This window comes from Mytilus edulis, chromosome 4, assembly GCF_963676685.1.
Source record: "Mytilus edulis chromosome 4, xbMytEdul2.2, whole genome shotgun sequence".
Classification (NCBI taxonomy): domain Eukaryota; kingdom Metazoa; phylum Mollusca; class Bivalvia; order Mytilida; family Mytilidae; genus Mytilus; species Mytilus edulis.
The window spans coordinates 90,347,966-90,374,744 of NC_092347.1; the positions used below are offsets into that span (position 1 = coordinate 90,347,966).

Sequence of the window (26,779 nt, forward strand, 5' to 3'; positions counted from 1 at the left end):
AAGTACAATAAAGGACTATCTCAAAATGGACTATTAACATGTTTCATCATTCTTGTTACTGGTATATGTAATTCTACTACAGTTGTCAGCAAGAAGTATTCTTTTATACATTCATTGAATATGTTTGAATTTTATCGAGGCATACATTCTTGAATTGCTGAGTGGGATGAGAAAATTCAAATATGATAGGTAACCCTTGTAAGGTAACCATTGTACAGATACATCAGGTTTTAACTTAAAATTGTATTATTTTTATGTAAAATTGGTTAATGATTAACTGGAAACCTTTTGAAGTGTGTATTAAAATAGCAATGATTGCGTTAAAGTCTATTGATGCGTAAGATTATAAGCAATGGATTAAATTAGTGGAGGGATGATATCTGCAATATCCTTTATATAAACGAGAAACATCTAATGAGATCAGGGGATAAATAAGGTAAAAGTACATATTGACCAATCAGGTGGAAGAAGTCTTTGATTTGTTTTTAACCGGATTTTTGTGACAAAAATGTCGGTTATTGATTTGGGGATGTACGGCGGGCGGCCGGGCGGCCGGGCGGTCGGGCGGGCGGGCGGGCGGGCGGGCGGGCGGCAATCAAATGTTGTCCGTGCATTAACTCATGAACCGTTCAACCAAAGCTTTTAAAATTTTAATATGTTATTACTGACAACTATACGAAGGTCAAGTTCAATAATGGCGATTTTGACTTTTACCGTTCAGGAGTTATGGTTCTCGAAAGATTGAAAAATGGAGTTTCCAGTCGTGTCCGTGCATATACGCATGAACTGTTCTACCAAAGCTTCCCAAATTTTAATATGTTGTTACTGATGACAGAATGGAGGTCAAGTTCAATAATGACGATTTTGACTTTTACCGTTCAGGAGTTATGGTTCTTGAAAGATTTAAAAATGGAGTTTCCAGTTGTGTCCGTGCATTTATGCATGAACTGTTCTACCAAAACTTCCGAAATTTTAATATGCTGTTACTGATGACAAAATGGAGGTCAAGTTCAATAATGACGATTTTAACTTTTACCGTTCAGGAGTTATGGTTCTTGAAAGATTGAAAAATGGTGTTTCCCGTCGTGTCCGTGCATTTTCTCATGAACCATTCAACCAAAGCTTTTGAAATTTTAATATGTTGTTACTGATGACAAAAAAGAGGTCAAGTTCAATAATGACGATTTTGACTTTTACCGTTCAGGAGTTATGGTTCTTGAAAGATCGTAAAATGGCGTTTCCATTCATGTTGTTGCATTTACTCATGAACCATTCAATCTAAGCTTTTCAAATTTTAATATGTTGATACTGATGACAAAATGGAGGTCAAATTTGATATTGACGATTTTCACTTTCACCATTCATCAGTAATGGTTCTTGTGATATTGCAAGGACACAAATAAATGTTAATAAATCCGGTTTGCTGTCGTTGTGACAGCCTCTTGTTATTTAGTTAGAATATTAAGTACTTTGAATAATCATTGATTCAGGTGGCTTACAGATCGCTATGTGTTTTGATATAAGTAAATGAGAATGCTGACTATTCGAATAGATTAATTGTTGAAAATTAAAAATTTATTGAATATACAATTAATTATTTCTCTTCTATTTCAGATCCAGCATTATCAGAAATGACCTCTGATACCTCCAGTTCATCGCTACCTCTAACAATAGGTGTGCCTACATGTTTCGCATTAATTGCAGTGACAATTGCTATAACTCTCCTTTATAGGAGGAATAAAAATGATAATTCATCAAACATTAATAAGGGACCACGATTCAATGCAGTTCCTACAACGGAGACTGAATCGTTTCCTTCAATGCACTCTAACCATCCTACGAACTTACATGTGAATCCTATGCATGGGGTTCCACATCCGAACTTATATCCTGGTCTGCCTAACAGCCAGTACACTGGTATATCTAATAACCAAATGTTCCCATCAAGTATGGGCTCATCTAAAAATCATAGTATTGACTTCTATACAGACATTTCATCAGTATCTCAGAAGCATCACCATCATCATCATAATACACCACAGTTTTCATCATCACAGTATTCTTCATAGCCAAAGAGAGACAACTTTAATTACGGAATACCTCAGACTTTATTAATCGCCAGTTATCGAGAAAAGATCAAGAAATTTTATTCTGTATTTTACATGTTAGTGAATGTTCTGATATGATATTGAACTGTTTTGAGTTTGTTAATGAATGGGAAGGGAGGGAACTGTTTTTGATTTTTTTACTTCTTCAAATTTTTGATATTATGTTCATCAATGGTCAATTATCTTATCAAAATTAATAAAAGTGAAATGTTCTTAAATTGGGTTTGTATCTATGTCTATTACAGTGATGTTTATGATTAAATCTTCTACTTTTTGGTTCAGAAGCAAAAATGGGACTGAGTACAGAGTAAAATTTCTGGTGAAAACCAGTTGATCTATAGAAATAGTGACTAAATATTTTTGTCATTTACTGCAATACGATTTTTTGTTATGTAAATACCTTTTTATAAAAGAATTTATACTTATTTGTAGCAAGAAGTGCTTTTTGTTGATTCTGTTAGTTGTGTACATAGTTTATATGATTTAATATATAATTTAATTTCATTCCTAAGGATTTTCTTTCACCAAAGAGGATTTCTTCTTATTATTTTATTAATATAATTTCTGTATAGAAGTATTTTAGATATTTAAAGAAAAATATTTGAAATTCAGCTAAGTAAAAGGAATCTCTTTTTTGTCCTTTCAACATTAGGTGTTTCATATAAAATTTAAAAAAATCAATGTTATATGATAAATCTTGTTTTTCTTCTCTCTTTTGTTAAGGATATTTTTTATTTCTGAAATATTGTGTGTTCAGTAATTTGTATTAATATTTTAACTGAAAGCTCTTTAAAAATAAGCATGGATGGACTTATTTCTGCCAAGTTAATGCATTTGAAACAAGTATTTGAATTCAATAAGAGAATCTATGTGTATATGTGACCAGTGGGTTAAAGTTAAACCAAATGTTATTATAAAGATGATTTGAAATCAGTTGTAAACTATGATTTAGAAACTTAAAACAGGGTTATCACTTTTTACTTCATTTTTTTTTTTTACTTTTATATTGGTACGAAGACCACCATTCATGAAACAAAATATATTTTGTGATATTTATTTTATGCCAAAACGCTGAGATATGTTTTGTATATGTTGTATTTGTAAATAGTTTGTACATTGATCGTAGAGGTGTATCTTTGGTGCTGTATTTTAGGCAGTGAAGCCAAAATATGTATAGAACCTAGTCAACATAGCTATTATACAGTATTTGAGACATATCAACCAAAGGCTTTATCACAACAAATGCTTTATCATTATTTTCTTTATAAGAATTTTTCCTTGTGGAGTAGGTTGCTTGAGTTCTCCATTACAACTTTGGAGAACAGATATCTATTTATTTTGTCTTTGCAGACTTTTTAATACTAACATAATTTTTTTTTTTTAAAGGTGAACTTTATTTCACAGATATTTAGGACAGATAGCCATATTCTATAAATTTACTACCAAACTCTGCTTAAATCAGAATCTGAACTTAACCTTTCAATAAGATTATATGAATATATTAAGGAATTGAATCTAATGTAATCTTAATTTTCTGTTCTGTAACATTTAACTTGAATCTTTAACATAAATGAAAATCTTTTTCTTGATTTTATTTTCTTGAATTTATTTTAACTCACAACAACTATTTACTCTAGTTAAATGTTTTGATGTTGATAGTGGAGAAATCAAGCACCTACTCCTTCAAACATGTGCCAGCGCTCATGTCTTTGGATTTGTAAATTTTCATGAACATTTGTATATAAAGAGACATTTTCCATGCTTTTTTGTTGAACAGATAGTTAAAACGAAGTTGCAATAGATAATACTGTGTCATGTGATTATTTATTTTAGTTTCATATTTTGATACCGTTGAATAATTTGTAAGAGAAAGAAAAAGATGACTGTTAATAGAATGTATGAATCTTGGATATTGACTGTGATGGGTGATAGTTGTATAAGAATGGAAGCTGTGATTGAAAAGTGAGGTTGTACATGTAGAGAATTATGTCTGTGGTCAGTGATACAAAAGTGGTTGTGTTTGAAGTATTCCCTTTATTGCTGATATGTGAATTAACTTGAATTTTGTCAACAGAAAATATAAAATTTATCACATTAAAAATTCTCATTGAAATTTTATCCCCAAAAATCTGTCTCTATATAAATAGAGATCAATTCATTTAAAAAGGGGATGTTTCTTATGGGTGTTTTTTCACGAACAGCTTACAAAATCTACTAAAATAGAAAAGTATAAGTTTAAGTGAAAATACACTGATTTCTATGTTCAATTAATACTGAAATATTTAGACTGATTGTTCCTTTATATTGAAAGTGATATCTCACAGCATTGATAGTACTTATGAATGATTGTTTTGAAAGAATAAGAGAATATGTTTATGAATGATGGTGTGATATCTGAATGATTTTCTATGATTGTTTGATACCTGTATGAGTCCTGAATGATCTTCTATATTGTTGCTGTCTACTCTTTTGTTTTTGATAAAAGTCAACCAAAGGAAGTTGACATATTTGTTATGCCTTCAAAATAAATAGTAAAACAAAACATGTCTTTTTTTATCATTATATTTAGCATAACCATGCTTATTTTATGCCATTGCGAAAGACCAGAAGTAAATATGCCATATTAGGCCATGTCCATGTCACAACTGTATCAACCTCACTGTATTGATACCAAAATACTTCATTTGATGCAAACTTGGATAATCGGATAGTTATTCTCCTGCTCTAAAAGTGGGGATATATTACAAGCACCTTGTCTGTCTGTCTGTCCATTAATCCAACAAACACTTTTCTCAGAAACAAACAAACAATTTAACTTTACGTTTGATCAGCAGCTTGACAGTGATGAGTTGTAACAAGTGATAAACGTCAGATACTTACTCCCTGTTTTATTATGCCTTGAGTTAAGTGCAAGATATGCTTATAAAAAAGAAGATGTGGTATTATTGCCAATGAGACAACTATCCACAAAAGACCAAAATGACACAAACATTAACAACCATAGGTAACCGTACGGCCTTCAACAATGAGCAAAGCCCATACAGCATAGTCAGCCATAAAAGGCCCCGATAAGACAATGTAAAACAATTCAAACGAGAAAACTAACAGCTTTATAGCACATCTAGTATGTTAATAATTATTCCCATTTGTTGAGGTCACCAAAACACCAACAGCTGAATCTAGTACGTTTATAGTAATTACCATTTAATGAGGTCACAACAACACCAACAACTGAATTAGGATTAATTAGTACGTTTATAATTATGCACAGTTATTGAGGTCACTGAAACACCAACAGCTGAATCTGCATTAATGACTTTTCCCAGTTAATGATGTAACAACAACACCAACAACTGAATTAGGATCAATTGGTACGTTTATAAGTATGCACAGTTAATGAGGTCACAACAACACCAACAACTAAATATAATACGTTCATAATTATGAACAGTTATTGAGGACACCAAAACACCATAGCTAAAAATATACGGTTTAACATTACACCCAGTTATTGAGTTCACCAATACACCAAAGATGAACATAATACAGTTATAATATTCCCAGCTATTGAGTTCACCAAAACACCAAAGCTGAACATAATAAAGTTATAATATTCCCAGCTATTGAGTTCACCAAAACACCAAAGCTGAACATAATACATTTATAATATTCCCAGTTATTGGGTTCACCAAAACACCAACAGCTAAAGATAATGTGATTTTAATATTCCCAATTATTGTGTTCACAAAAACACCAACAGCTTAATATAATACGTCTATAAGTATGCACAGTTATTGAGGTCACTAAAACACCATCAACTAAATATAATACGTTAATAATTATGCTCAGTTTTGTAGTCACCAAAAACGCCAACAGCTAAATATAATACCTTTATTAAGTACTCAGTTATTAAGGGTCATATAAACACCAACAGCTAAATATAATACGCTTATAATTATGCTCAATTAGTGAGGCCACCAAAGCACCAACAACTAAATATAATATTTATATAATTATGCTCAATTATTAAGGCCACCAAAACACCAACAGTTAAATATAGTATGTTTATAATTATGCTCATTTATTGAGGCCACCAAAACACCAACAGTTTTAAATATAAAACGTTTATAATTATGCACAGTTATTGAGGTCACTAAAACACCAAACAGCTGAATATAAAACGTTTATAATATGCTCTTATTGAGGTCATCGAAACACCAATCAGCTAAATATAATACAGTTATAATTATGCTCAATTATTGAGGCCACCAAATCACCAACAACTAAATATAATACGTTTAAAATAATACAGTTATTGAGAACACCAAATCATCAACAACTAAATAAAATACGTTTATAAGTATTCTTATTTATTGAGGCCACCAAAAACACCAACAACTTAATATTATACGCTTAAAATTATGCTCAATTATTGAGGCAACCAATACACCAACAACTTAATATAATACGTTTATAATTATGCCCAATTATTGAGGACTTCGAAACACCAATCAGGATAATATAATACATTAATAATTATGCTCAATTATTTAGGCCACCAAATCACCAACAACTAAATATAATACGTTTATAATATGCTCAACCATTGAGGTTACCAAAACACCAACAACTTAATATAATACGTTCATAATTATGCTCAATTATTGAGGTCATCGAAACACCAATCAGGTAAATATAATACATTAATAATTATGCTCAATTATTTAGGCCACCAAATCACCAACAACTAAATATAATACGTTAATAATTATGCACAGTTATTGAGTTCACAAAAACACTTACAGCTAAATATAATACGTTTATAAGTATGCTCAATTATTGAGGCCACCAAAACACCAACAACTAAGTATAATACGTTTATAATTATGCACAGTTATTGAGGCCACCAAAACACCAACAACTAAATATAATACGTTTATAATTATGCTCTATTATTGAGGCCACCAAAACACCAACAACTAAATATAATACGTTTATAATTATGCACAGTTATCAAGGTCGACAAAAAACCAAACAGCTAAATATAAAACGTTTATAAGTATGCTCAAGTATTGAGTTCACCAAATCACCAGCAACTAAACATAATACGTTTATAAGTATTCTCAATTATTGAGGCCACAAAAGCACCAACAACTAAATATAATACGTTTATAAGTATTCTCAATTATTGAGGCCACAAAAGCACCAACAACTAAATATAATACGTTTATAAGTATGCTCAATTATTGAGGCCATAAAAGCACCAACAACTAATTATAAAACGTTTATAAGTATGCTCAGTTATTGAGGTCGACAATACACCAACGGCTAAATATAATTTATTTATTGGCATGCCCAATTATTGAGGTCACGGGCAATGCACATACAGAATGTGGCGGGGTTTAACTAGTTAGATGTCGCCAAACCCTCTCCCTTACATGGGACAGTGGTGAAACAACACAATACAAGAACACAGTATGTAAAAAAAGTAAACGAAAAACAATTATGCTAAACAGCAACAAAAACACACCACTAAATTACAGATCTTGACTTGGAACAGGCATATAAACAGAAGGCGTTCAAACTATAAATTGAAAATTGCTTAACTTGATCACCAGATGGATGCAAATCAAAATACATCTAACCAAAACAAAGAGTGGATGTGGACGGGTACTTCTGCACAAAAAAGACTTCACAACAAGCAAGAGGATAATTTACTGTCAACTAACTCTAACTCCGTAACTTTTATCAAACAAACAATCGCAAGTTTGTAAACTGAACAGTAAAAAACAGCATTTGACACGAAGAAGAATTTCCGCCAGAATCAATAGGAAATCATCATCATCATAAATCTGCAAAAATCATGCCATTTGTTTTAAATTGAATCACGCATTTGTTCTTGAATTTAATGTGCTTGCTGTCATGTTGAATTGCTGATTTGGTTTTAAATTGATAACACTTATTTCTACTGATTGAATTTTCCAAGCCAAAATGCTCGGAAATTCCAAAACGTCAGCGAGGTATCCTCGAAAGAATGACAGCTGCAAGTGCCGCTTGACACATCTTTGTCAAATTGAGGACAATGTAAATGGAATGTGCATTAGATGTGAAATATTTAGTGATAAAACAGTTAAATCAGTTAAAGAATACATTAAGAATACGGACGAATAAAACAACTAAATACCAACAGTCTTAGCTGATATGGACGACCAAAAAAATGAATTTCAAATATAACAGTGATGCACTTAAGTTTTGAAGATATGTTTAATAGGAATTGCTTGTTATATCTGTAAGCAAATTTTAAAATAGGTGATTGTACAAACCATGAAACGTTAATATTAAAGAATGTCCTTCGAGTTACTAATAATATCTCAGTGCACATACATAAACTCATCATAGATACCAGGACTAAATTTTGTATATACGACAAACGCACGTTTCGTCTACAAAAGACTCAACAGTGACGCTCGAATCCAAAAAGTTAAAAGGGCCAAATAAAGTACGAAGTTGAAGAGCAGTACGGACCAAAATTCCTAAAAGTTTTGCCAAATACAGCTAAATAAAAGGAGACACACGGTAAAAGTCCTAGAAACAACAATCTTTATGTAAAATACTTATAAAAGTTGACTCCAGCGATTCACACATACTAGTAATGCATGTCCCGGAAAGCTTAACAAGTTTCAATAAAACGTAATCATCAAGTAAATGAAAAAACAAGTTTTTCTCTTGATAGATCAGGCCGAAATTCCTTAGTTTGGCTACAGACTATTTCTTTTTTGATGTTGTTCAAAATGACCTGTTAAAGTGTTCTCGCTGCATTGAAGACCAATTGGTGATCTTCTGCTGTTGTCTGTTCTATTGTCGGGTTGTTGTCTCTTTGACACATTCCCCATTTTCATTCTCAATTTTATTGCCATAGTGAAAGAGACGGGATTAATGATGTCAGACAATAATCAAGCCCTTGTAATGTTGGGAATGTAATAAATTCTATGTTTGACCTTTGTCTTTGCGGAGGCAAAGTTTCAACAATAGTGAAAGATCCACACCATACAATGATATCAGGAAGTCACATATATTTCACACAGAAAATAGTACCCCTGATTCTATGACGTACTATTAATTCGCTGGGGTGTAGAATGTCTTCTCTGAAACGTGTCTACGTTTTCAAACCAGCAATGACCTTAATCGCATTCTCTACAGCCAGGACACCACTAGGGCAACACAATTTACACTAATACTTAGAAAATATTTAATATCGTACGCTGTAATGGCTGTATAAATTACGCAGTTTCAGTATTAAAGTGTTTTGTCATTTATTAGGAAAATTGACACATATTTTGAAGCCAACACATCCGATAATCCATCACTGAGTAATGCCGTTCAGTGTTGCCAAACAGAGAACAGCTGGCTTTAATTCTATTAATAAGTTAAAATGGACAAAGAAAGGTAATTCACAAATAGCTCTGGAAAAAGTAAATCACGGTATTCTAATTAAGCGGCTGTGTATCCAAGATGAACAAAAGATTAATAGATCATGAACGGGGTTGCTAAACGTCCAGTTGCAATTATTACAAGCACATTCAGAATTATAGATATAGTTTAAGCAACTCTGTTTCGTACCGTTCATTCGTCAGTACGAGACCTATACGCCGGGTATTTTAATATGCTTGCGCAAAAGTTAATAATGAGTATGAAGACCTGTAACTGCAGAACGAAAACATTATGCTGGATCGTTTAGTCTTTGATCTTACTTCACACTACGGTGTTCTTAGTGGAGAAGCAGGAAACACAAATCGGTTCAAGTCTTTGGTTTGTCTGACAATCATCGGACTGACGACCTCAAGCACTATAAGTATGCACGCTAAAATGACACATGCAGTGTGTAGAAATAGTGAGGGGTGTGATACTCCCAAAATTGTTGAGAAAAACAAAAGGTTCAAACAATATCAAAAATGTATTTTGACATCGTCGAGCAACTTGAAATTGGATAGCGAACAATAAGGAACGTCGGACATAAAAGGGATAGCGGACAATAAGGAACGTCGGATAAAAAAACCCCGGATGGTTGACAAACAAGGGCTTAAGCACTGTACAATTCGCCTCATGATGAAAAAGCAACCAAACATAGAAAAAACAAAGGACACATTCAAACGCTTTTAGTTTACCATATTATTATAACTTATCTCCTCACTTAAGCTGTTATAAATCTATTGACTCTGTCCCTGCTCAACCTTTAACATTATGAGTTGATATGGGTTCGCCTTATCTTTAAGGCTAAGCTATAATATTATTGTATTTTACAAAAATCTTACTATGTTGAAACTGGGAACAGTATACCTAACAATATATCAATATATATGTTCCTGGTTGAAAGGTAAACGGACAGAAAGTCACAGGATATAAAGTACCCACTTTGACATCTTGTTTTCATAACAATTAATTGAAGATTATTAATATTTATTGAATGCATTTTAATTCTAAATTTGCTTTATATATCATAGTTCAAGAAAAAAAACAAAAATATTTTTAAAATGATTTTTTCTTGTTCAAAGAAAATTAATCTCAAAACTGAATTGTGACTTTTTATCCTGTGACTTTTTGTCCTTGACTTTTTGTCTGTGACTTTTTTTCTTGTGACTTTCTGTCCGACATTCGCTAAAACAAAACCCTTTTCATCTTCAAAGAAGTATGGACAATCAGATCATACACATTCCTTCGTAGTGACATAAATATTGTATACGGTGAGGCATGATCAGGCATGCTTTTTATAAAAAGCTTTTACTTGTCTTCTTCTTCTATATATGTATTTCCTTCCAATCATGGAACTCCTCAACGGATATTATTCAAGTGGGGAGTTAATAAAAACTTAAATCGTCATACCTGCCAACTTTTCAAAATGCCCATGGGGGTTTTGCGTTCAAGATGGCTGTCATAGTCCTAAAAAACCTTCAAGGGAGCCTGCAAATACATTTTAATGTTGTTTTTTGGCTTCTTTATATTTATATTAGCCTACAGTCATTGTAAAATTTATTGTTTTGTTTAAATTGTGGACAAAATTGCTCTTTCAAATTTTCGATTTGTAGCCTCCATGGGGGAAATCCCCCGCAAATAGTGACAGTTGGCAGGTATGAATCGTACTTCACTAAAAGTTTTCCACAATTAAATTTTTTTCATCCACTGTTGAAACTTTCGGAATTTCAGTGTCTTTCCGAGTTTTCTTTCGATTTCCAATTATTTTACTACTTCCGAATAAACAAAAACATGTGATCAGGAAATCGACGATGTTCAAACTTATTGAATCTATTTTTTCTGCTTTAAACAAATATTTTCTGCTTTTTCTACTTGTTCTAGTTACAAAGTCGTCTTCAGGTATACCTTACTCGTTTTAAAATAATTAGATTTTTGAGATTTTCTATGATATTTTCCAAAGTTCACGTAAAACCTTGGCTTTTGGTTGATTTGTTTACCACACTCAAAAACTAATACAACTCAGAAATTTTAATCGTTGAACTATGGGGTCAAACTTTGGAATTATCCAGCTCTTAAATCCAAATGCCTTTAGGGATTATTAGAGCAGTTTTAGTTATTGTTTATATTTTGGTGGCAAAAGGGAGATAACTCTATTTGATACTTTATACTTCAAACAGTGCTCAGCAAATTGTATTGTCATTCCAGACACTAGCTGGTTTCTCACTTTCAATAAGGAAATGTTAAACAAGTATTTATTTTCAGAGGTGTGAAAATGCTGTGCCTGACTTGTACTTTTGATCACCTTGACAAGTAATATTTATCTTGTCTGAGCATGCTGAGTTGCTAGTCACTAGAATGACTAGTGGTCGAGTACTGTAATAAGAAATAATCAGGATAATACATGTGTAGATAAGCTTTATTTAGAGTCAGCATAGTATACAAATAACAATATAACATAAGCTCTCATGAGCTTTTAACCGACATTACAAATTATACTTGACAAAATTCAATGAACAAAAAATATGGAATTATTCTCGCAACTTTTAAATGGTTTGTACTTAGATACTGTAGATAGGGTACATGTACCTTATGACAATTATATTTTATTAATTTAGATAGTTTACCATGTGACCAAAGAAGTTATGGACAGGGTTCTTATGTGTGTGTTTGTAACTCCACCTACTGTGACAGAGTAGAATCTAATGTTCCCATTCCTAAAGGCAGATATACTGTGTACACTTCAAATAAAGATGGATATCGTCTTCATAAAACCTATGGACAGTTTAATTCCACCCCTTCTACAACCAACAAAGGTAAAATACAATTTAATTAATGAAATTTTTCAACTGTTTTTATTTTGAAAAAAAAATGAATTGTAATTACAGACCTTTGATAACAATTTAAACATGATGATTTTTCAGACACTGAAGTAATTTGGAAATATAAGCCAAGGCATTTAAGAGCTACAGGTTAATTTTACTCCATTTGTTTTCCATGACGAAAATGAGATAATTGAATAAAGAAACACAAGATTTTTTCATCTTAGATATCATTGATTGATGCAAGTCTTTTTTGTAAGATTTTTATTGTTTATAAAGAGATAAAAGAAGCTCATTAATTGTATCAATAATTTTCTAGGCTTGCAAGTACATATATATATATAATTATATCTATCACACTGTCATGACTGTAATAGTAAGTAAGGGTATTTGGTATGAATCCAAATGATGTGTATTTTAAGCTGCTTACTATATTTCATGAATTTATAGTTAACTTATGTTCTGCACTCTGAAGTCAAAACTCAATGAGAACTGGTAATAAAGATAAAATACATGAATATCTGTATAATCAGATAAAAAAATGTAGTTTTGCACCACATATAATTCTTACAATTCAAAACCAAACATTTTGCCAAAAATGCCAACAAAAAAATAATCTTTTGAACAGAAATTTTGAGGCATAGAAAATAGGATAGTTTATGAAATCGTCTACATAAATATTTTCTATTTTTTTTTACCTTGCATTGATTATCTAATGCATATAATTATAAAATGTTTAATTTCACAATCAGTTTTTGCAAAATCAACCATAGCTGACATACTTTAAAGTTGAAAGAAGTTAAAATGACCATACATGTATATATAAATATATATATTTTGATACATGTATATCCATGTTATACTAACCAAAAAATCTACATGTATTTATGATGCAGGAATATTCACTATCAATAAAAATGTGACGTACCAGACCATGATTGGCTTTGGTGGAGCATTCACTGACGCTGCAGGGATTAACATTGCTAGCCTGTCAACTGAAGCTCAAGAAAATCTACTCAAGTCATACTATTCTCCTGAGGGTGAGTCAAGATCTGTTGATTGTGTTAATTCAAGACACTTTGCACGTATTGTTCTTTACTTCTGAAGTTTACTTATTTAAGTAAGCAATATCTTACAAATTAAGATATTTATCATATATTCAACTGTTCTCCTTATATGGTGCCATGATACTAGCCTACTTCCGAAACTAAATTTACTCATTTTTGACTTTAAAACCAGTTCAGTCATCTCAGTACTGTTTACTCCTGGTACATTTTGTAAATCAAAACCTGTGATACCTTAATTTCAACCTTAGTAATAGTTGATGTGTACAAATGTATAACAACAGGTTTGTGACTTCATTAAAATATACTGCCTTGGATTTCTCACTTCAAACCAATGCCATAAAACTTTATGATTACCAGGAAATTTTGGTGTGTGACTGAATAAAAAGGGACTTGAGACTTGACCCCCAGCGCAAGCAAATTGAAAATAGAATAACAAAACGTTAAATTGGAATAAGTCTTAGATGTCAAGTTCAAAAAAAGATGTGGTATGGTTGTCAATGAGACAACTTGCCACAAGAGACCAAATGACAAAGAAATTAGCAACTATAGGTCACCATACAGCCTTCAACAATGAGAAAAGCCCAAACTGCATAGTAAGGTTATATAAGATAAAAAAAATTAAATATTGAATAGTTTTTGAAGGAATCCAAGTCTACATAGCTGATAAAGATTATATCTATGTAACGTGACAGTACCCAAACCTACGTTTTTTTATGATCAAGACAAAAATGTCCATTCTGTGTTTATTTTGTAGCCATATCCTTCTTTATTATATAGTTACACCAATTTGATATTTAATCCATATTGAATCATAGAAAAATTGGTCTAAACTGACCTCCAAACCATCAATGATTCTGAAATGAGGAGTACCCAAATTGCATTCATGCTTAAATTTGCATTGTCAAAAGTCTAATAACAGAGCATTTGAGTAGTTTCTTCAAATATTTTAAACATTTGGGTATTAGTCCATGCTTTCTATTCATTTTCTTTAAAATGGATACTTGTAACATATTGTATTTGCTCATTTTAAAAAGATGACGTTTTGATGACGTCGCATGGCGACGTTTCAGTACATTTTGCTTTTTCAGTAAACACTTCATCTGTTGATAAATACTGTGAACGTTCCGTGCATATCTAAATAGTTTTACCTATGTTGAAAGATGTGCATAGTATCAAATAATAAAAATACAAATTGTTTAGTCTCTAGGGAAATCTTGTAAGATTTCCGTTGCTATTTTTGCTAAATAGGTGCAATTTGGGTACTCGGTGCAATTTGGGTACCCTTACGTTAGACATATTGATTAAGTTGACACTTGTATAGTCAGTTTAAATTAATCATTCTAATTTGAATTTAAATTTATTGTTGTACATGTATATTATTTTTGAACAGGTATTGAGTATACCGTGGGAAGAATACCAATGGCTAGCTGTGATTTTTCAACACATCCATATTCCTATGACGACCATCCTGGAGATTTTATGTTACAAAACTTCTCATTGGCTGTTGAAGATTTAAAGTATAAGGTGATTGTTTTAAAATTTAGATACAAAACAACAATTTAATTTTCTTTAAAAGAATGGAAGTATATTAATATGTACCTGAATAAGACATTGTTTAAATTATGATTTTTGTCTAACAAAGATTTGCTAAAGACACAACCTGTTTAAATTTCCCATATAAGATGGATAAGTTTAAGGCTGGGTCTTTAAATATTAAATAAAATTAATACATCATATTCTGTCAAAGTGAGATAGTGATGAAATTATCCAAAAAAAATGAACGTCCAAAGTGATTTGTTGTGGGTATGTTAACAAATGAGTGGACTTATAACTGTCATAAAAAAATAGTATTTTCATAGAGAGGCGTAAAGGGGGGAGGTATCTACACGGAAGAACGCGAAATAAAATTGCCATTTCACGATGAACGAACAATTAGAAATTTCTTGCACATTGATCTTTTTACCGATTTCACAATATCCTGTTGTTTCTGAAAATTTAGGAAACCAGTTTTGGTTTTTATTTAGATTCCTTACATTATAGCAGCTCAGAAAATGAACAAAAGAAACCTGACTTTATTTGGAAGTCCTTGGAGTGCTCCTGCTTGGATGAAAGACAATCAAAATATGACAGGAAAAGGAAGCTTAATAGGACAACCTGGAGGCAAATACTATAAAACATGGGCTCAATATTTTGTTAGGTAAGAAAGTCAATATATATTTTTGGCACAAGATGACTTCAATATACAAATTTAAATACAGACATCTGGCTATAGTTTAAAAATGATCATATATTGATTTACGCAAAAATTCCTACCCATTCATATACTGTATATGAATATCACAACCCTTTATTTCACAGCTATCATAACATCTTGAAACACATAATTCATTCATATTATATAAAAAGATCAGAACACAGTTTTTACAGACATTTCTATGATCTTTTTATGATATGATACGTACTGTACACTCCCCTTTTTAGAGGTGTTTTCCTAAGAATGTACTTTTAGAATGTGCCATGCTGCTCCAAATCACAATGTGGTCTCTTTCTATATGAAGGTGTAGACTGATGTGCTACTGGTATGGGTCACCTTTTTGGAGTGTCAAATATATCAATGGGGTGCAATTTGACAGATGTAATGTATTTATAATAATGGGTTAGAATTTATGTCCATCTTCAGTTAGCAATAATTTGGAATTTTATTTTAATGGTTTATTGGTATATTTCACTTTTAGATTTTTACAAGAGTATAGTAAACATGGCATTGATCTATGGGGTATAACAGCACAGAATGAACCTTCAGATGGAAAACTTCCTAATTTCAAGTTCCAAGCTATGGGATGGACAGCTGCCCAACAAAGAAGTTTCATCGCATTAGACTTGGGACCAGCTTTGGAGAAAAATGGCTTTCAGTATATCAAGTTAATGATATTAGACGATGCAAGATTCTTATTACCTTATTGGGCAGAACAGGTTTGGCATTGAATTAACAAAGAATTTATAAAAAAAATTGAAACTTTAGAGAGAAAAAGATTCCAGCATAATATGTTAATGATTCTGTATGGTGCAATGTTCTTTTAACCTTGTAAAAGGTTTGACATTGAATAAATGATGAATTAAATGAATAAAATTGAGAAGAAAATGGGGAATGTGTCAAAGGGACAACAGCCAAAGGCCACCAATGGATCTTCAATGCAGCGAGAAACTCCCGCACCCAGAGGCATGCTTAAGCTGGCCCCTAAACAAAAATGTATACTAGTTCAGTGATAATGGAAGTCAAACTAAACTTGAAATATACACAAGAAACTAAGATAAAAATCATAAAAGACTAACAAAGGCCAGAGGCTCCCGACTTTGGACAGGCGCATGAACACTATGTGTTCATTTATTTTCATAGATAAAGTAAAACTTGCATGGTTTCGTGGAAGTCTGCTTAACAAACCTATTGGAAATTTGTCATTTGTTGAAGATTGCCCTAGTCGCAACAGGTTGTACAATTTTTTGTCGTGGAAGATCTATAAAACAGTTGTCGTGCAAAATGGTAAAAAAAATATTTGAGTGGTCACATCAGCTAAGATATGTCGACGATGGTTCTATGATGGGTACAAGACAGAAAAAAAAAGAATTGTAATTGTACTGTAGTGGGTTTGTCACTAGTCGGTCTTGTGACAGTCATGCGACAGTTGTACGACAATCGTGAGTTGTTTGTGGCTATTTTTTAGGTTTTTATGTGACTTTGTCTTGGGATCCGCGTGTTACTGTCCTGTCACTGTCAGATCACTGTCATGCCACTGTCGTACAATTGTGGTGCCACTGTGATGCGACTCTCAGAGAAAGCTCTTGAAACATGCCAGGCTCCATCTGTATGAATCCAACGAAATCACCGGCAGATTCCTGCGCCAACTCTTGCATCAGTGTGATATACTGCCCAAACATCAGGCACCTTGTTCCATGGCTAACCAACCAACGTCTGGCATTTCATTGGTTCCTTTACTGTTCATGGGCTCGAATCAAAGATTACAGAACCATATTTTGCCCTTGTTGGAGTCGCAGGGTCGAGCATAATCGTTCTGATGGAATAGCCATCCTCTTTAAACGGTAGACAATATGTTTTTCCAAACATTCATGACCCACAATTTGACCAAATTTCATGTCGTGGCGCTGCATAGAATGTGTTGTGGGTTCCTTGTGACCAGGCCTTTACCCACTAAATACACCAAAAGTGGTATCCAATGAATGATAATGAACATTCATTAGCATTGGAAGAAAATAAACCTTTATTTATATTGGATCAGTGAATACATTCTGTCACAAAGAAAATCTTTGACATACCAGAATTTTCATTACATTTTTCTCAGGACTACAATACAAGGATTTCTGAATTTGGTTTCAGGGTTTATTTAAGTCAGCTATATATACCATGTGGTGCGTTTTCAGATTCATCACTCAACAACTTTTAATATTTGCTAAAAATTTTGGTTAGGGTATCATCAGTGAGCCAACTACTAAAAACTCATGCACTTGAGCAAAATGATTAACTAAGTTGCATTTAAGTGTTTACTGTAGACAATAGGAAATTTAATGCTAATGCCTTATGTTGATATTTTCAGGTATTTTCCAGTCCTGAAGCATCAAAGTATATCTCTGGAATAGCTGTCCATTGGTATGAAGATTTTATTACTCCAACTATAGCTTTATCCAGTACTCATCAGAAATTCCCAGATAAATTTATACTGGCTACCGAGGCCTGTGCAGGATCTATTCTACCATTTGGTAAAGTTATTCTGGGAAGCTGGGAAAGGGCTGAAAGTTATGCTCATGATATTTTACAGGTAAATTGCTATTTTTACTTATTTAAAAGTGTAAGAAAATTTTAAAGTTTACTTTAATCAGTATCTATATATAACAATTACATTATTTTATATTGAGATTAAATTATGAATTATTTCAACTTTTTTCACAGCTGGCTAAGTATTCAGTATAGTGTTGTTAGTGTGTGACAACATGTATGATTTTAAAAGTAGCTGTTTCAATCATAATAACATGATTTTCTGAAAGGAGAATGATTCTTGTTTAGGGTTTTACATATAAAAAGATAGTTTTTTAGTCAGAAAATATAAAATTAGACATATTTAGCATGTTGGACAGAGGTTATGTTGGACGTAACAGGACATTGAAAATTTAATATTTTCCTTTTATATGAAGGCTTTGTTAATAAATATATTAATTTTTCTCTGACAGTTCATAAGATCTTCAATTAAAGTATTTCATTTTGTTAAATTTTTCAAAAACTAACTTATAAGTTTGAAAAATCTTAAAATATGTCGGACAAACAGGGACATTTTTGGATGAGAATTTGTTCCATTTGCATCATTCAAAGTCAAAAACAAAATCAAAACTATGCTGTTTATACTAATATCTACAGCTGTTGTTCCTCAGCAAGAGGTAAAATGGTTCATTATTAAATAAATGGATAAAACAAAACCATAAAAAAACTGTTGGATGAACAGTGACAGAACTCATTTGTTGTAGGACAAACATAGGACAGATTATATTCCCTGTCGGACAAAGATAGGACAGAATTCATTATTTTACTGATTCTAATGGCAATTTAAAAATGGGCACCTCTTAAGAAGAGTTGAGGTAGGGTCTGAGAACTATTTTTAAATTTATGTGGACTTGTTAGTTGTTAACAAGTTTCTTTTTACTTTTAAAAAGCTGTTACGTCCGACATTAGAAGATTTTGTCCTAAGGTTCGTCCAACAGAACATTATCGGACTCTTGTTACGTCCTAATTTTCAAAATTATGTCAAATTTAGACTGTCAACAGTTTAAAACCTCTTTATTTTTCATATATACGGTAGTATTTAAGGTTAAGTTATTGTCAAAGTGGAAGCAAATTGATTCCGTGACTTGTGGTAGCCATTGTAGAGAATATCTTGGATGTTGGACGTAACATTAATTCGGATGTAACTTCCATCTCTTGGTTGGACAGAAAGAGTGTTCTCCCCTTCGATGTCGTTGACCTCGAGTAAAAAGGAACAGTTGACAGCAATACTGTATGTGCATTGCAATTGTCGTAAAATTTGTTGTCATAAACATTAAAAAAAACTTAAACTGAGTTGGCAACTTGCAAATTAAAATTGAAATTTTCGCCCGTAACGGTTGGACAGATTTTTCAAGAGTAAACTTTAATGACGATTCCTGAAAAAAATAAAACTTTCTGCTGTAACTTCATGATGAATTATCACATTTTAGTTAAAAAGTTCAAGCCTCAAGATATTTTGTGCATTTAATTGCCCTCTATTGCTACATAACTTATATTTCATTTTCACTTAGGAAGAAGACAGAAAATGTTAGTCCGACAACGTGACCATTTAAAATTGTTTTTAATCCTTATTTTTCGAAGATTTTTCATGTTTTAATGCCCTAAACCTTGACAAAACTATTGTATTACCTGAAAATCCTTTTTACCTAGTTGACAATCATAAAAAAAGGTTTATAAAACAATTTTGATTTTGGGTCATTCGACCATGTCACAAAATAAGCAGGCAAAAAATAGGGAATTCAACACTTCATTTGTAAAATACTTTATTCAACAATAAACTTTTCCTATGAGACTGTTTATATTATCTCTTCATCATACAGTGAATTGATTAGCTACCTGCATTAAAACTCAAAATAATTTAAAATATGAAAAAAATGCATTTTTCTGGGACACCCATTGAAACAGCACTTTACTGAATACTTAGCCAGCTACATATCGGCTAATCCTTACATTGAAGAAGGAAAAAGTTATCAGATCTATTTATCATTTCTTGCAAATTAGACAGAAGCTTCTTTGATCAAAAGACGGTATTTAATGTTAAATTATTAAACGTTGTTTATATCAAGAGCCTACTTATTGCAATATATCACTGAACATCTGTGCCAAGAGTGCATGAGACAATCTGATTATGCATATGGAAATTGTTGCAAAATTAAAATGGGTTATTTAGAAGGCATTTAATTTATAGAAACAATTGAAATAGCTCTATAGAAAAAAATCATGTGTGAGGATATCCTTAAGCAAAAAAGTCATAAAAATAAATGCAGATTCAACGATCTTGAAGACCTACACAATGTAAATTTCTCAAAAAGAAAAATGAAATTTGACTCATTGTGAAGTTTTATAGGTAAATGTAGCAATGTTCTGTAAGATGTGCATGGAAAAGGTGGTCAGCTAGATAACGTGGTTCTGTGGTGAATGATCTGTGTGTCTAACAAAACCATAGGTGTTGCAACAGTTATTGCCACACTAGTACAGATTTATATGGACCCCATTTAGACCTGTAAACACACTGGAATAAACGCATTGAACTCTATTCCATGCACCTCCACGGTTTTAAACACAAGTTATTTTAAATATATATATAGCTTGTTATTTCTTTCAGGATGTCAATAACTGGGTTACTGGATGGACTGATTGGAATATAGCATTAGATATGGAGGGAGGACCAAATTGGGTGAAGAATTTTGTAGACAGTCCCATAATTGTAAATGCAAAGAAAGATGAATTTTATAAACAACCAATGTTTTATGCCATGGGTCATTTTAGGTTTGTAAACAGTAAGATTCATCTGCCAAGGAAAAGATATTAATATCATGTTATTCTAGATAAATTTATATTTTTTTCCAAACAGTCAATATTTATTACATCTTTCATTGATCAATAATATGGTCCCCTTCTTTCTACATGTATGTCCCTATAAAAAAGAAGATGTGGTATGATTGCCAATGAGACAACTGTCCACATGAGACCAAAATGACACATACATCAACAACTATAGGTCACCTTATGGCCTTCAACAATGAGCTGGTTTGATGTAAAATTGAAATGTCTAATATTCTAGATGGACTTATAATAACACCTAGCTACATTTTTTTTTACAGTAAGTTTGTACTTCCTGGTTCAAAGAGAATAGACATTAGAGGGAGTGAGGTTGATGGTTTACAAATCTCAGCATTCTTACAGGGAGATAACTCTATAGTTGTTGTAATACTTAACAGGTAAGTCAACAAATATCAGCATTCTTACAGCTTTATACTTAACAGGTAAATACAGGTAAATAAAAAAATATTAGCATTCTTACAGCTTATGCTTTGTAATACTAAACAGGTAAATCACCATTCTTACAGGGAGATAACTCTATAGTCTTTGTAAATCTTAACAGGTAAATCAACAAATATCAGCATTCATACAGGGAGATAACTGTATAGTCCTTGTAATACTTAACAGGTAAATCAACAAATATCAGCATTCATACAGGGAGATAACTGTATAGTCCTTGTAATACTTACCAGGTAAGTCAACAAATATCAGCATTCATACAGGGAGATAACTCTATAGTCATTGTAATAGTTAACAGGTAAATCAACAAATATCAGCATTCTTACAGGGAGATAGCTCTATAGTCATTGTAATACTAACAGGTAAGTCAACAAATATCAGCATTCTTACAGGGAGATAACTCTATAGTCATTGTAATAGTTAACAGGTAAGTCACCAAATATCAGCATTCATACAGGGAGATAACTCTATAGTCTTTCACATGATGATTAGACATGATTTTAACTGTTTTAAGTTGAGGGAATTTGTTTTCTGAAAAACCAAGTGTTAATGATGATTGAAATTACCACAAAAATGTATTACAAAACAAAATTTCATACTCATGCTTACTATTACAATCATCTTTTTGATAGACAGTAAACAGTTTCATTTATTAGGCATTTTACAGTTTCATAAACAGTATGGCTACATATAAACTCAATCTGTAAAACTTAAAGCGAGAATTAAAATAGACTCAACAGTAACTATTTAGAATTATAATTTCTATTGTCTTTACTTTTTCAGATCAGAAAATGATGGCATCATATCTCTACATGATCCAGAATTGGGTTATATTAATTTATCATACTCCAAACATTCTATACAAACTGTTATATGGTGGACATGAGGATTCTGAGTCCAACCTCGTTCTTTATATCATGGTATTGTGGCTCCAGCATATTATCACTACTATAAACAACATGTGTAGACTGTTTTGATCTGTACTACTCTTATGATGTTGATTGGATTGACTTGGAATTTGGATTAGAGTTTATTTTAAACACATTTTTAAAAGGTTATTTGAGGGGGTGACACACTTTTTAAAAATGACCGATGTAGGATAAAAGGGGGAGGGTATAGCATGTGGAAATGTGGGATATGGGGTAAAAAAGGTGGGGTCTAGGAAAATGAATGGGAAAAAAGTGGCAAATGTAAAAAAATTACAAAAAAGCAGGATTTTGAATATACACACTCTTTGTCACTCTGATCTTATTTCAGTCATCATCTTAATAATTTATTTAATGAAGGATTGCTATCACTGCTATGTTTCATACTAAGAGTCACATGCATTGTAATTCCTGTTCATATAATGTCATTTAAAGCTCAATTCAGGGATAAATATGAAATCATTGATATTAAATATTTTAGTTTCATTTAAAATGTGCCATATTGTTATTTATATAAATAAATCATGTTAAGTTTATATTATTTGTTATATTGACTTATACATAAAATAAAAGTTAAGACAGAGTTTATTATTGAAAAGTCAGGTCTGAAAGGAAGCTCAATATATACTTCATAAAGAATTGCTGTGATCAAAGTTCTTTAAAATATATTGAAGATTTGAATAAGTGGAAGAAAGATGCCTTTGGATTTAAATGGTTTGTTATAAACTCATCATAGAAACTAAAATTAAAATTGTGTATGCCCAACACAAGTATTTTCTACAAAAGACTCATCAGTAACAAGTACTTGAAACAGAAATGTAAAAAAATGCCACATATAGTAGAAACTTGAAGCGCATGGAGGAACCAACATTCCAATTACAGCTAAGGTAATCTTTTTGTGGGTTGAAAATCATTAGTATTTCAAAAAAATGCAAATTTGGTACAGTCAATTTATAATTATGACTATATCAGTGACATTTCATGTCAACACAGAAATCCTGACTACTGGACTTGTGATTCTAAAGATACAAGATTTCAATATCCGTAAGGTGTAATATTCACATATCTCACATTACAACCACTGTGCTGAGATTGATTAAATTTAAACTGTGTAATGCTGTTTTGAAGCTCCAGTGGTCCTCGAATGTTAGAGCTAATGCTAATGAGTACCTGCTGAGTCAAAGCAATGACTTTGATATATCTATTTGCTGCCTCCCATTTATGTATGCACATTTAACAGTGAGAAAATCACAATGTGTTCTAGTAAAATAAAATGTCTACCTGTGGACTGTAATGTTGTGCACATGCAAGTAAAAAAATCAGACTCAGTATGTCAGTTTAGCAGGGTTTATATTCATATCATTTCTCTGTCCTGGTTATACATTTAATTTGCCACTGGACGATAAAACCAGCAATCCATCAGCATCTGCTGTTTTAATTGGTAAGAGTTATCTCCCTTTTATTAAATAAAAAACCAGTTCTGGTTTGTTATTCAAGCTTTATATGTTTAACCATTAAGAATCAGTTAGTATTTAACATGTGCACTAACTTGAGAATGCTCAGGTTTATTTACTCCAAGCATTATACTATTGTTGGGATCATTTTAAGTAAGGCACCTTTTGATTTAAAAAAATGTTATGATTTTTCATTCATGTCCAGCACATGCATATTTGAAATATAAGGGTTTGTTTTTCCAAAATAAGTGGACTTTAAATGGGAAATATGAGGCAACTTTTAAGGATATTCCAGGCAATTTTCTCTTCAGGACAATAGTTGAGCCTGCAACTTTTGTTGCAGAAAGCTCCACATAGGGATATTGATCCGGTGGCGGTGTCAGCAGCGGCGTTAACTAACTTCTTTTAAAAAACTTTATATTTTAGAAGGTGGAAGACCTGGATGCTTCATACTTTGTATATAGATGCCTCATGTTAAGAAGTTTCCGTCAGTCACATGACATACCTGTCAACCTGTGACGAAGAAAATGCAGGTCATGACCTGCATTGAAGAATCAAATCTCAGGTCATAACGCGTACGAACTTTTTCGAGCTGAATTTCAGTATTTATGGTACATTTTCTTATAATGTATACCAAAACATCAATGCATATTCACTTGGTTAAGTCATTTTAAATCTTAATTATTATTATTTCATTACACTTTAAAAGATTTTTATAAACGCAGAATCTGGGTCAGTTGACAGGTATGTCATGTCCAATGTCCTTGACCTCATTTTCATGGTTTAGTGACTACTTGAAAAAAAAGTTAAGATTTTTTGCAATGATAAATTCTCTCTTATTATAAGTAATATGATAACCGTATTTGGTATGTGCTTACCTTGCAAGGTTCTTATGACTGTCAGACACTTTTCACTTGACCTCAACCTCATTTCATGGATCAGTGAAGAAAGTTAAGTTTTGGTGGTCAAGTCCATATCTCAGATACTATAAGCAATAGGTCTAGTATATTCGGTGTATGGATGAACTGTAAAGGTGTACATGTTCAACTGGCAGGTGTCATCTGACCTTGAGCTCATGGTTAAGTGGTTATATTTAAGTTTTTGATTTTTGGTCTTTTTTCTAATAATAGGCAATAGGTCAACTATATTTGGTATATGGAAATATTTTATAATATTAATGTCAGTCACGCAGGTTTTATTTGACCTTGACCTCTTTTTCATGGTTCATTGCTCAGTGTTAAGTTTTTGTGTTTTGGTCTGTTTTCTTAAACTATAAGCAATAGGTTAACTATATTTGTTGTATGGAAGAAATAGCTGCCTGGCATGATTCATCTGACCTTGACCTAATTTTCATGGTTCATTGGTCAATGTTTAGTTTTCTTGATTAATATTAGATTTATATGACAGTTGTAAATTAATAAAGTTTTATATTTAGGACTGTCAACATAAAATCAATGATTTGTAAAGAAGCAGAGACATTTCAGCGTGTGCAATCTTATTTAATAGCTTATGATTTATTGCCTAATATTTCATTTATTTCTTGCAACAATTCTATAAACATATGGACAGGCATATATTGCATTCCTGGTGTAGGTGCATATATGTTGGTGCATATATCTTATTTTATTGCTAAAACAAAGCTTTGTATTTGTATAATCGCTATAGAATTAGTAAAAAATCTAGAGTATCAATTTGAAGTAGAATTTGATTTATGTATTTTTCTATTAAAAATTATCTTTGTAACAAATTTAAAATTCCAATTAAAAGCTTGTTGATTTGTTTTATCTGTGCATAATACACTAACTAAAATATAGCACTCATGATATTAAGCAAATAAATAGGGCCTCGCCGAGTCGGGGTTGCCCTGTAGTGAACAGTCTGTCCACCCGTAACAAATTGTATATCTAGAGAACTGTTATAATTTCATACTTTATTCTTGACCTGTATATTAACCAACACCAGAGGGTGTTTCATGATGTTTGTACAACTTCCAAGGTCAAAAACTTTGGTTTAAGTTTACAACCTCATGTCCTATGGTAAAGATCATGTCTGCTGTATATCTTGAGAACTATTATGATTTGAAAGTTTATACTTGACATGTATATTAAGCAACACCAGAAGGTGTTTCATAATATATTACAGCTTCTTAGATCAAAGGTCAAGGTCAAAAACTATGGTTTCAATTGAAGGTGTGTCATAGTGTATTACAACTTCTAAGGTCAAAGATCAAGGTCAAAAACTATGGTTTCAATTGACAACCCCATATTCAATGGTAAAGATTGTGGCCGCTCTATATCTTTCAAAGTTTAGACTGACATGTATATTAACCAACACCAGAGGGAGTGTCATAATGGATGTACAACTTTCCAGGTCAAAGGTCTAGGTAAAAAAAATGGTTTCAGTTGACTACCCCATTTCCTTTAATAAGCTGTGTCTGCTCTATATTTTGAGAACTATTATGATTTCAAAGTTTATACTTGACATGTAGATTAACCAACACCAGACAGTTTGTCATAATGTATGTATGTCTTTCTAGGTCAAAGGTCAAGGTCAAAAGCTTTGGTTTCAGTTGACTACCACATGTCCTATGGTAAAGATACATTTATTTACTACACATTATTCACAGCCGGGCCCACAAAGATAACTCCCATCTCAATGATCTATTTTCCAATTAACTAATAAATTCAGAAAACTGGTGCATGACAAAACTGCTCAGTATAAAACCATCATTAAAAGTTTATAAACCAGAAAATTACGTTTTCAACTTCTTGGCCCATTGCAGCAAACTTGGTGAATGAAAACTCCTCTACCTATGCCCCTTATTT

General features: G+C 32.0%; 2 protein-coding genes across 7 annotated transcripts in view; both read left to right on the forward strand.

The window, feature by feature from the left end:
- LOC139520997 (fibroblast growth factor receptor-like 1) overlaps positions 1-4,650 on the forward strand; it is a 35,206-nt gene extending 30,556 nt beyond the window's left edge. For all 6 annotated transcript variants that reach the window (XM_071314124.1, XM_071314128.1, XM_071314130.1 and 3 more), the window contains exon 8: positions 1,615-4,650. In XM_071314124.1, coding sequence (XP_071170225.1) covers positions 1,615-2,069 — 455 coding nt within the window. In that variant the 3' untranslated portion in view covers positions 2,070-4,650. The remainder of the gene's footprint in view (positions 1-1,614) is intronic.
- A 6,697-nt stretch (positions 4,651-11,347) lies between these two features.
- Positions 11,348-23,083, forward strand: LOC139520998 (lysosomal acid glucosylceramidase-like). The gene is made up of 10 exons (XM_071314131.1): positions 11,348-11,477; positions 12,194-12,391; positions 13,294-13,437; positions 14,855-14,988; positions 15,489-15,661; positions 16,200-16,437; positions 18,075-18,296; positions 20,898-21,061; positions 21,397-21,513; positions 22,358-23,083. The coding sequence occupies exons 1-10, from the start codon at positions 11,390-11,392 to the stop codon at positions 22,458-22,460; spliced, it is 1,581 nt and encodes a 526-aa protein (XP_071170232.1). The 5' UTR covers positions 11,348-11,389; the 3' UTR covers positions 22,461-23,083.
- The last annotated feature ends 3,696 nt before the right edge of the window (positions 23,084-26,779 follow it).

Bases quoted from the DNA above. Each gene is read 5' to 3' on its own strand.
- LOC139520998 (XM_071314131.1), top strand. From the start codon at position 11,390: ATGTTCAAACTTATTGAATCTATTTTTTCTGCTTTAAACAAATATTTT. The intron at 12,392-13,293 runs GTAAAATACAAT...TTTATGATGCAG, and splicing joins CCCTTCTACAACCAACAAAG to GAATATTCACTATCAATAAA. The intron at 14,989-15,488 runs GTGATTGTTTTA...GTTTTTATTTAG, and splicing joins TTGAAGATTTAAAGTATAAG to ATTCCTTACATTATAGCAGC.